The 12,563-nt window shown below is 38.9% G+C and overlaps 1 protein-coding gene across 3 annotated transcripts in view; it reads left to right on the top strand.

The window, feature by feature from the left end:
* SOS1 (SOS Ras/Rac guanine nucleotide exchange factor 1) overlaps positions 1 to 3,040 on the top strand; it is a 131,417-nt gene extending 128,377 nt beyond the window's left edge. For all 3 annotated transcript variants that reach the window (XM_006071204.3, XM_006071203.3, XM_006071202.3), the window contains 2 exons: positions 461 to 579; positions 1,488 to 3,040. In XM_006071204.3, coding sequence (XP_006071266.1) covers positions 461 to 579; positions 1,488 to 1,979 — 611 coding nt within the window. In that variant the 3' untranslated portion in view covers positions 1,980 to 3,040. The remainder of the gene's footprint in view (positions 1 to 460; positions 580 to 1,487) is intronic.
* Positions 3,041 to 12,563: the final 9,523 nt, after the last annotated feature.

Raw genomic sequence — 12,563 nt, 5'->3', positions numbered from 1 at the left:
CAGGGAGAGACATTGGAGAGAGTGGTTAAGACCAGAAAGTATTCCCAAAGACTATAAAGTGAAGGCAAGGAAATTCTGTACTAATAGTCATGATTGGGGGGGGTTGAGGAGGAGGGCGCGGGAAATGAGCCCATCATAAAAGGTTAACAAAAATTACCGTTCCAAAAGTTTTTAATAGTTTGCTCTCTCCCAGAAAATTCCAGTAATAGATTCACAATGGAAATGTTATTTTCTTCAAGAAGTATAACAACAGAATAACTTAGACAGCTTTTTCTCTGAAAACTCTGCTGAGAAATTTCTGCATGCTTTTATAGCAGTTTGCTTTAATAAAGGAAGTACTCTTGGGTGTTGCTTTATTGAATTCTGCTTTTGATACTTCTGTACATTTCTTTTAATAAATATAAGCAGGATTGATGATATAAAATTCCTGTGAACTTTTCAAAATTGTACCATCCTACAGGATCTGCTTCAGTATCATCTATAAGTTTAACCAAGAGCACTGATGAAGTGCCTGTCCCCCCTCCTGTTCCTCCACGAAGACGGCCAGAGTCTGCCCCAGCGGAATCTTCGCCATCTAAGGTAAAGTAGAACATCTGGTTATCTGGAGACTGGAATCATTGCAGTTCCATTATAATCAAGCGCTCATCTCTCATTGAGTTCTAACGGAATGAGGTTAATACTCAGGGTATTGGGGCTTAATAGAGTTTAAACCGGAATTAAGTATGGGTTTATCATGCAGTAATGTTTATTTCCTTACTTCTGAAAGTAGTTTTCTGGTAGGTTTTCAAAATACTTATAAATCTAAATCTGGGTACTGTCAAAAAAAAAAACCCACAAGTTTAACCTATAATTTAAGAGTAATGTAGTCTCAAGCAGTTCTTTAAAAAGATAGAAAGAGATCTGAAGCTTTATATGAAGGCACGTTTTAAATGAAACTATATCTCAGTGCTAAATGTTATATATCTAAGCCTGTAACAGGTGAATCTGACAGGCTTTTAAGTGGGATTTTCATGAAAATTCCAGGTCAGAAGAGACCTTAACAGCTCATAATAGCTATTTTTTTCCTACCTGTTTAAATTTCTTTCTTTGCCAACTGTTAACATGATTCAGTGGTCTCAAAGTGTCCAGAGAGCAGAGCACCTGGGCAAAGCAAAACTCTTTGCAGAATACCATGAAATGCTATTATAGTAAATTTAACATTATAAAATTGATAGGTAACATGCTAAATTGAAATGATCTTAGATTGAGTGATAGGTAAGCAGCAGCAAACAAAATTTTGAGAAGAATAAAAACTTAACATTGAAGGAAAAATACTTTTTTTAATGGATGAACGGCCATAACCTCCAATTTAAAGCATATGGCAAAACTCCCTGATCCACACCTAGAGTTCTTCCAATAACATATTTGAAAACCCAGCTTAATTCTTAGTATATTCATGGTGCTGCATATGTTGTTAATAAATGTCTTTTTTTTTCCATTTATGTTAGATGATGTCTAAGCATTTGGACAGCCCCCCAGCAATTCCTCCTAGGCAACCCACATCAAAAGCCTATTCACCACGGTATTCAATATCAGACCGGACCTCTATATCAGACCCTCCTGAAAGCCCTCCCTTATTACCTCCACGAGAACCCGTGAGGACACCTGATGTTTTCTCAAGTTCACCACTACATCTCCAACCTCCCCCTCTGGGCAAAAAAAGTGACCATAGTAATGCCTTCTTCCCAAACAGCCCCTCCCCCTTTACACCACCTCCTCCTCAAACACCTTCTCCTCACGGAACAAGAAGGCATCTGCCGTCACCACCACTGACACAAGAAGTGGACCTCCATTCCATTGCTGGGCCGCCTGTTCCTCCACGACAAAGCACTTCTCAGCATATCCCTAAACTCCCTCCAAAAACTTACAAAAGGGAGCACACCCACCCGTCCATGCACAGAGACGGACCACCACTGTTGGAGAATGCCCATTCTTCCTGAGTTCCTCTGGACCAGGATGTACGTTTTCCTAGCCCCAGATCCATTGCTGGCGATGGATGCACTGAACGTGCCAGCACTGAGGAGTTACAATGAGAACTCCAAACACTAACGACTCTACTTCAAGATGCAGTCATAAGACAATGAATTTTAACACGGACGTAATTATAAAGTGAATATGGAAAGATTGATCTAGAGGAAGTGGACAACTGATTTCACCTGAAAATCAAGTAAAGGAACCTTTTGCCAGCAGTAAGCAGGAGTCCTCTTTTTGTGAAGTGATCTTTATCATTAAAGGGATGGAAAACAGTCTAGTGTCCAGCAGGCCCACATGATGACAGCTTTTGTAATTCAAAATATTATGCACTTTTTAAAAAGAAATCTTAAACAGGGATCTTCAAATCCTCCTTTGTTTTCCTTTGCTTTTACTCGTCCTACTTTAGAATATTTTCTTAAAAATCATTCAGAGGACTGTGAGGAAAGGCTGTGGTACCTGCCCTTGTTGGAATCAAGGCCCAGCACCATACTGCAGTCCTGTTTACAGATTATTACAGTGAATTGAATGGGTACCGAGGCTTCACCAAAGAGGTACTTTTTTTTTTTTTTTTTTTAAGAATAAGTATGCCAATTTTAAGAGCATCGCCCTACCCACCCTCCCTACACAAACAGAATGTGGTGGTGTTGCCTTCAAACGAAGTTTTGTGTCATTAACAATGACAGAAGAACTCTTCTAAAAACGTAACTGTCAAGCATATGATTTACATTTAGGAGACTGTTAATCTTTATGCTAGATTGTCATTTCCCCCCTTTTCCCACAGAAATTTACTGGTAATCCATGTCATGGCTTGTAGCTGTCCCTCTAACCATACTGTGGAAATGCAGTCACCCGGTGGGAAAGGAGCACTTGTTGGGCGTCGCTGACACCGGTCATGTTTGACTAATAGTTGAGTGATCAGCATATCTAGAATTACCTTGCATTGCCTAAATCATGTGTATATAGTGAATGTTATATAATATACCTGGCAGGTCTGTTTTAATTTAATTGAATAAAGATACAAATACTTTGTTTGGCTGGCATATATTAAATTATTATATGGAGTAAATGGTTGATTCTTATTTCTTTCAGTTGAAACACACACATACAACACTAAGCATAAAAGCACGTATTGTGGTACGCCTTGGTTTCTAGTTCTGGATGTATGTATTCCTCTTAAAAGAATGATCTAAAGTTGCAGTTCGGCATGTAGGAAAATATTTGGTTAGAATAGGATGGGTATCTTTTAAGCAGAGCTTTGTAAGGTTTTTAATTTCCTAGGTAACATGTATTACAGTTTGTTAAAGTTTATATTAAACATTCTACCTTGCCTGAGGTCTTTGCTCTATCAGAACTATTCATAATAGAACATCTACCTTCATCATTAATAGCATAATATGGATTATTCATTAAACCTATGTACTGACCTTCTGAGTCTAACAAATACTGTGACTGAAATGCATGCAACTTGTTGAAGAGAAAAAATGTTATTAATCTCCACTATAATATCTGTGAAGTGTGCAGTATTCCATCCTTAGAGAGTCATCAGTTCATCTGTATCTGCATGTGTCCTCTGAATAATGAGTAACATTTCAGCAGTTCTGTTAACCATGCCATTAGAGGCATTTTTACAAGTGCTGCGTCATGGTGGAAACCTAGTACTTTAATAATTTTCCGTGATATTTATTAGAGCATTAAATGTACATCACAGTAGTACAATATATAGTCCTTTAAGACCAGAATGTTGGTTGCATCATCATTAAGCAATCCATCCTGTCATATCCTTTCTTATTTATTTGTTAGAGTTGAATCTTTTGTTTTTAATATTTGTACCATTCCTATTAGGGTAGCCACTTTTACGAAATGTCTCCTTTCAAAAATCTCTCCAAAAATTTATTTCAAATCCACTCTTGTTTGCAAAGCGTCCATAAGACCATTCATTCAACAAGTATTTATCTACGCCTACTTACTAGTGCTGCTACAATTAATCATAATACACATTCCAGAATTTCCATGACTTTTTATTAGACCAGCCTCATCATCCCTAGGATTTCCCTTTATGTGTCTTATGCACACTTCTCTTTAATTACCCCAACCCTAACTCCAAATGAGAACCTGAGAAAAGTCACATTGGAGCCCATTCAGTATCCCTCTGGCCAGTGTGTTAGCCTTCTAATAAGGTAATGACCTCTTTTCAACCTGCCTGATTTTGCATAAAGAAGAAAAACTCAGATTTGAAGTTCTAATCATACTTCTTCCAAAGGGAAGTATTCTTTTACCCTGGTGGTTCTAGGCGACTGTTTCACTGTGCATCAGCTGTATATGCATTGTGGATAGAAGATATTTGTACTCTGAAGTGTAAAAGTGGGGTCAAAATATTTTCTGCAGTGGTAACTGATTAGAAAAATTTCAATTGGACGCCCTTAAACAGTGGTGAGAAGACTGTATCCTTGCCTTCTTCACACGTGAAGCATTAACTCACTGGCAGATTAACTCTTTGTGGTAACTGAAATCTCCTTAATCCAGGGACAAGAAGTGGCTGAGAAGATAAATGCATCACCACAAAATTCCGCTTTTGAATTCAGGACATTACAAGACAGTGCAGCATGCCTCCTAAACCACATTCCAAAGCATGGAGCATTTCTTTTAGAAACGGAGATGCTCTTAGTTGTTGCATTATCTTTGGGTCAACAAAATGAAAATATTTCAAGGCTGAATTTACCTACATGGGCCAATAACCAATATAATAGAAAGGGAGGCTTTCACATCTAAGTACTTTTAAAAACAGGAACAAATAAAGTATATGTTTCTAAATTTATTGAAAGACAGGTTATTTACTCTTTCCACATCTCCAAATGTATTTTAAGGCTACAAATGATCAGGAAATGTATAAACGTCAAAAGTTTGCTTAATTAAAGGTTGTTGGATATCAGATTATGTGTTCAGTAGGTTACTACGCTCTAACAACTCAAGAATGTTTTAATGAATCTAAATTTAGTGAAGAGCATGCCACCCTAATTATACTACAGTTAACAGAGCAGTGTAGTGAACCGTACTTTTTCAGTTGGAGGCTACATTGTGGTTCCAAATTCCTTAATGTGTTTTTCCCTACATTAAAAATTAAGCCAAAAATTAGTTGGTATCTATGATCACTATCTTGTCTTAATTCTCAAATTTAGCTCACTTTAATCATGTACCTCATCATTTGTCTTTTAATGACAGCTTAAATTGAGAGTTTTAAGTGGCTCAGCAAAACATAATGCAAATGGGGGGGGCGGATAATTCCAGTTTATTAGTGTTATACATATTGAGGAAAACCTATTTTTTTTTTCCCTCTAGATTCAGAAAGAAAAAATAAACCATTTATTTCTTGGTATTCTGCTGCTATAGGTAGGTTCACTTATCTTTTAACCTATACTGTATGACTGTTGTACAAGTGTAGATCCTATGGAGTTGCACAGTAATCTTTACCAGTAAAATAAGCATCACAGGGTTAATACCAGTTTGGCTGAAAGAATTATGCAGTAAAATTATTTATAAGGGAAAGTGGTGACTTAGTTTAATTTATTCAATATTCTTCTTTTGAAGCATCTCATTACTTTTAAAATCATTTCATAATCCTTTATACATGAGCCAATGAAATACTTTGAGCTCTAAAGAAAAGCATGAAGTCTATATGATACATCTGAACAACAAAAGCACTTGTAACTTGTTTTGTAAATTTCATGCCTTATTTTCCATTTTTGACACCGAAAAGTGCATTTTCTGTCAACTGTGAGCAAATTTCCCTTTTGCCTTTAATGAAAATAGTGCATTAAGTAGCCAACTGCTGCAGAATTACAGAGCAAGTTAGCTAAAGGTGGATCACATTGGACTACCACTCAAAGAAACAAGATGCATAGCAGATGGAAGTCACACATGTGGCTTTAGGGAGAGCGCACCTGTGCCAGATGCATGCCACTTTTCAGTAGCTGCCAAATGTGCCTTTAATTAAGAACATCTCTAATTTTTTTCTTCAGATCAAGTCAGCATTTGGGGGCGGGATCAGGGCAGGGGACTCTGGGGTGCAAATATCTGGTGAAACCCACCAGAGAAGAAGCCTTCGTTTGTCAAAGTGACACGAATAACTTTAGTTGAAACATGTTTGTGTATATATATGTGTATTTGCCTTTGTTTAGTAGCACGGTTATTTGCTAAAATAATTGTCCAAAAAATTGCTCTGTCAGTCTCACTTTGATGTAAAAACAGTGCAGTCTATACATCTAATACGGCCTTTGTACCCAACCATGTTCATAGGTGATCTTTGTACTCTGTGTGCAGCAGTATTTGGTTTGCATTTAAAGTGAAAATAATGGCTGTTATTTTTCTGGCATTACTAAGATAAACCGAAAAATAATAAAGAAAAATGCCTTACACATAGCCCACACGTGTATTATTTTTGCATGTGTTTATTTTAGAGAGCAACATTTTAATGTCATCAAGTGACTCTCATTTTAGCTCATACTCTGTGGAAATAGTTTGCTCTTAATCATGCTTTTGCTTTGAGGTGCTTTTTTCTGTATCACAGTATTATAAAAGAAGTTGAATACTTCCTCCCGTTGCTCGCTCTATGAATAGAGTGAGTGGGAGGACATTGGGATGAAAATTAGTGCTTTAGTGACCTTGGGTGTTACTTGGATAAGTTGCAGAGGGAGGGCTGAGGCATTTGTATTCCCTAAAAGAAGTTTTAAGATACCACAGTTCCTCGAAAGGCAGGTTTTGCTGAGACCTACTGGAACATGGCAGACTGACATTCAGCAATTCTTTGTAGGCTTGGCAGGAAAAGATACAGCTTACAGCTGCACACTGCAAAGAATTACGCAAATGTGAGGTCATTCACGGTGAACTACAGAAGGTGAAAACTCGTGATCCTAAGAGATCTAATGCCCTTATTTAAAAATTGAAGCAACTGATTCCTGGTATTTGGAGGACTGCTTTCCGAAACAGTCAAAATTCACTGGGGTTTTTTTTTTGTCTGTTTTTAACCCCTGGTTTAAAGACCCAAAATCATTAATTTGTACAAATTCCATTTGTAGTCCACTGTGAAATCCAAATATGTATTATTGGGTATATTCTAGGTAATCAATTTAACAGCTATAGGAAGATAACATTAATATTGATTAGTCAGACCTGATTTCAAATTTGCTTTTCAAACACCACTTCTTTTGAATTTTAACCAGGTGGTTTGCCTTTTTACTTAGTCACTAGCTCATCACAGATTCAGGGCACTTGAGCCTCTAGGGTTCAGCAGAGACTACGTTTTTGCAGATAGATGCAGATGGCAAGGAGGACTTTGCCTTACAGCCATTCTACTATTTTAGGACTCTTGACTGTCATTGGAGACAAGAAAGAAAGCTACAGCCCATTTTTAGAAGCTGGTTTCTCTACCATCATGACTCATGTAGAAAGGGAAAAATCACTGTTGGTGGAGTACAGGCAGGTGCTTTGGAGTCAGATTTCTGTGTTCACCTTCTGGTTCCATGACCCATTAGATGTGTAACTTTGGAGGAGGTATATAAGTAATCTGAGTCTCAGTTTCTCAGTACACAAGGTTAATAGATCTGCCTGGGACTGTTGTGAGCTTTAAAGGTAAAATGTGAAAACCCAATGCTTTTCACAGAGTGAGTGTTTAATAGTAACTAAAGTTATGAGGGATATATCTTCAGAGTTTGCCTGTTATTAGATATCTGTTAAACAGTTTGATTTCATCCTGAAGTTCCCATAATTTGATTACATACCATACAGCTTCTTGATGTTCACTGTCTTTAAATTGGTTTTGAGTGACCTTAGTTATAAACATTTATTAAGGGCCTATCTGACTATTCAACATTTCAACAAATATTTATTGTATCTGGTACAGTTTTGATGTTAGGAATATAAGCAATGAACAAAACAGACAAAAATCCGTATCATCATGGGACTAATAATCTAGTGAGGAGACGTAGACAAGAAGTAGTAAGAACAGATACATGTAAGGATGTTGTAACTGCTGTCAACAAAGGCCAGACAAGATGACAAGCAGGGGCAGGGGAAGTGAAACTTGACCAGTGTGGGGAGAGTCAGCCTCGTGCAGGAGGGGACACTGAGTAAAGCCTTGAAGGAGGAACAGGAAAGAAACATGCAAGTATCTAGGAAAAGAATACGCCAAATCACAGGGAACAGCCGATTCAAAAGTGTGGAGACAGGAGCATGCTTAATATATCTGAGAAATGGCAAGGCTACTTGTGTCTGGAGAAGATGAATATGAGTGAACAGGAGATGCCATCAGGGGTGTAAGGGGCTCCAGACCCTTTGTGATGGCTTTCATTTCTGTTTGAGAGAAATAGAGCCCTTAGAGGGCTCAGTGTGATCAGATTTACATATTAACATCACCCTGGCTGTCATTCTGGCTGCAGTGTTGAGAATAGTTCGAGGTTATGAGTGGGAATAGGGCAGCTAGCCCAGTAGACAGCAGATTGGCCAGGGTGATGGCAGAGGAGGTAGTGAGGAGAGGTCGGAGCCCTAATATATGGCTGACGACAGCTAAATTGCTGATAGACTTGATGTTGGGTTTAAGAAACAAAATTGTCAAGGAAGACTTCCAGATTTGGGGCCTGAGCAGTTGAAAGGACAAAGTTATCAACAACTGAAGTGAGGAAGATTCAGCTGAAACAGGTTTGCTGCTGCTGCTGCTAAGTCTCTTCAGTCGTGTCCGACTCTCTGCGACCCCACAGACAGCAGCCCACCAGGCTCCCCCGTCCCTGGGATTCTCCAGGCAAGAATACTGGAGTGGGTTGCCATTTCCTTCTCCAGTGCATGAAAGTGAAGAGTGAAAGTGAAGTCGCTCAGTCGTGTCTGACTCTAGCGACCCCATGGACTGCAGCCTACCAGGCTCCTCCATCCATGGGATCTTCCAGGCAAAAGTACTGGAGTGGGGTGCCGGGCTTCAATAAATACAGAAGACATCTGAGAAGTGCCCAGGAGACAGGTGGAAATGTGAGTCTGGAGTCTTGAAAGAGAGAGAGTTCATGGTTGAAGATATAAAATTGGGAGTTACTCTCATAAATGTTATATATTAAAGGCAACAAACTAGATAAGATCACCAAAGAAGAGAGTACAGACTGGAAAAAGAAGAAATTTAAGCAAAGAGCCCTCGGGCATTGTGACATTAAAAGAAAAGAGAGGAGGAACCAGCACAGACCAGGAAGGAATGGAGGTGAAAATGGGGAGCCTGTTGTGTCCTTGAGGCCTAGTACGGAAATAATTCCTGAAGAAGGAAGTGATCGGCATGTCCAGTGCTATTAGATATGGGGGGTAAAATGACAGAATTTGTTCGGCAAGGGTGAAAATCACCAGCGCCCCTGACAGAAGCAGTCAGGAGAGTGCTGTGGAATGGGAGGAAAAGAAGAGTTTCCTCTTTCAGGTTTTACATCAAAGGAAGCCGAGAACTGAGACAGAGAGCAATCAAGTTTCTTTTGCTTAAAATGGGAGAAAAAAAAAAGCGTGTTTGTATGCTAAAGGGTTTGCCCCAGTTGTAAAGGAAAATATGATAATGAGAAGAGAGGATGGGCTCTAGCGCTAAGAGGAAACAGCCCACTTAGAAACACAGATGGAACCCACACCGGCCCTTTACAGTAGATACCACGATCTTCAGATGAACAGGTTTATATACGTGAGGAAGAAACACTTACACAGTCAGTCTTCCTGCTAAGGATTAGGAGCACTGAATGCTACTATCTCTGAAAGGAATTAAACAAGAAGAAGGAATAAAAATATCTCTACAAAGATACTTAACACATTTAATAACTTATTAAAGATTATGCACTAAGCTCTTTGAAAGCAACAATAAATTTTGGGAAGCAAGTTATTTGGCCTAAGTACAAAAACACTATTTCAGATGTCTGATAATTTCCCAAAACAGTATTTCAGCACTGCTTACAGCACATTCTTACATTCTTATGTGTTTAAAATTTAGCGTCACACATCAATTTCTAAACTTTTCCCTTAAAATATAGACGTGTCTCTCCCATCAGTTTTCTCAACCTTCTTTTAATCTATTTCCTTTTTGAAAAACTGTCTCACCCTTTTTTCCCTCAACGCCTCCCTACCATGCGAGACTCACTGGCCTCTGCACAGATATTAAGATGCTCCGAGGCTGAGTGGGGAATGTAAAAGAGTCAAATTAGCTCTCAGGATATGAGAATCCCTGGTGTTCCCAGAGCATCCCTGTTTTAGCCTCAGGAAGGAAGTTTAGTATGGTTATATTTCAAGAGAAAATCTAGTCTGAAAACTAGATTTAATTTTACTATACAACTTAATGTAAGACATTCATTTTATCATGGTTCTAAGTGCATGCAATTGATTATTCAGAATTCTTATAAAGAACACTGATCATGTATATCTTTCTCATCAAATGATAGAGGACACAGATGGTAAATTAAATAATTCAAAAAGATTCATTTGGGTTTTCATGAACTATCAGTTTTCTGTAACTCAAGGTAAGTAATAATCCTTTATTCTGTCCTAAAAGTCAATCTGTGTTTAGAAACTGAGTTTTGTGGTTTATATACTGACTCATTCAACTTACTGAAGTAGTGACTCTCAAATTTCAGTGGGCCAAAGAATCACCTGAGTGCATTTAAAATGCAGACTCATGGGCTCTACTCTGAAATATTACAATAGAGTGGAACTGAAATGTTACCCAGGTATCTTCAATTTTCTAAGTGCCCTCATAGAGAAGATAATATATTCATACAGACTTGAAGGAGGTGAGTGATTATGACAGGAGGTGCTATAGGAACACTTTTCAAAGGGTTTTCCTTGAGCAAGCAAGAGACAATAATTTCAAGAAGTTTAAACTATGATGAAATAACCCACCACATGGATCCCCAGAAATTTGGTCCATAAATTCCTGGTTCTATGAGGTTCCAGTTCTAGAATCAGAAAAGCAGAACAATCCTTGCCTGGGGTTCCATACAGACCTCACAAGAATGCAGAAGGAACCAGTAGCCACTCCCAGCCTGGGCAGAAATACCCACTTCATTTTTGGTGGAGTGCTTCTTTCTGCTAATCCACTGAAACACTTCCAGAAGCTGGCAGTGGTCTCCTTTGTAAACCATGCTTCTCCAGAGGACTGGAGGCAACAAGTTTTAGCAGTTCCCAAGTCTTCCACACCCTGACCTCATCCCTAGTGTGCTGCTAAGTCGCTTCAGTTGTGTCCGACTCTGTGCGACCCCAGAGACGGCAGCCCACCAGGCTCCCCTGGTCCCTGGGATTCTCCAGGCAAGAACAATGGAGTGGGTTGCCATTTCCTTCTCCAACGCATGAAAGTGAAAAGTGAAAGTGAAGTCACTCAGTCGTGCCGGACTCTTAACGACCCCATGGACTGCAGCCTACCAGGCTCCTCCATCCATGGGATCTTCCAGGCAAGAGTACTGGAGTAGGGTGCCATTGCCTTCTCCATCCCTAGTGTGACATCAGTTAAACATCATTAATCAATATCATTAAAGATCCTGTCTCCTCCCTCAGTTTACAGTGCTACCTATAAAGATTATGAAATCAGCCAGTACAACCTGGAAGAATAGCAAACTGTTGTCTTTCATGGAGAGATGTTCTCTAGTGCAGATGCTGTGAAAGTGCCGGTGGTGCCTTTACCTGCTTCTGATGACAACTGTTTTTTATTTCCTTTGCGATTGATATTTGTCTTTAAAAAAAGACAGGAAAGTAAAGTGACAACTCTAAAACTCTTTGACAATTGCTGAATAGAAATTAATTTCTGTGGTCTCTCTTTTAGAGCACCCCCATTAATGTTGATATCAGCCATTTACTGAGCACCTACTATTCTAGAGGTGGAAAGAATTTCAAAAGCTCTGGTATGGTTCCTGCTCTTGCAGAGTCTTACATTCTTGTTGGGAAGACAAGACACATTCATCAAAAGATAGACAAGTTATACCACAGGAGACCACAGAAAGATGAGGCTTAGATTTCGGTCTTAAAGATTAGCAGAGAAGGAGGCCAGAGTAAAGACATGAAGCAGGAGTGAAACTGAGCAAGGTGCATGGCTTGCCAGGAAATAATAAGAGCCCGCACTGCAAACAGGGAGAGAGGAGCCAGGGGAAAAACTGGAGCTGAACTGGAGGGAGAGAGATTGAATGTCAAGTCAAGGAGTTTGGAATTTGACTGTAGATAAATAAGAACAGTCAAAGAGTTTCACACAGGCAATGTTTGGGAATGAGATGTTAGAGACCTGTGGGATTGATGGGAGCAGGAGGAAAGCTAACAGGAAAAAAATCCAGATATCAGGTGATTGAGACCCAGAGAGCAGCAACATTACGATTAGTTTTTATAGGTTACGTTCCTAAAATACAACTAAATGGAGTTGTGCTACAAATGTAGCATTAAGATTTTTCAAAGGATGTTATCAAAATGAAAATTTGGGAGGTGTGTGATATTTCTGAAACCTTCCCAGTAATTGATCATTTCTATAATAATATGAAGGGGAAAGAAATTTTGTTTTTAATATTTTATTTACGAGT

This window comes from Bubalus bubalis, chromosome 12 (genome assembly GCF_019923935.1).
Source record: "Bubalus bubalis isolate 160015118507 breed Murrah chromosome 12, NDDB_SH_1, whole genome shotgun sequence".
Taxonomy (NCBI): domain Eukaryota; kingdom Metazoa; phylum Chordata; class Mammalia; order Artiodactyla; family Bovidae; genus Bubalus; species Bubalus bubalis.
This window is presented reverse-complemented; position numbering and strand designations above follow the sequence as displayed.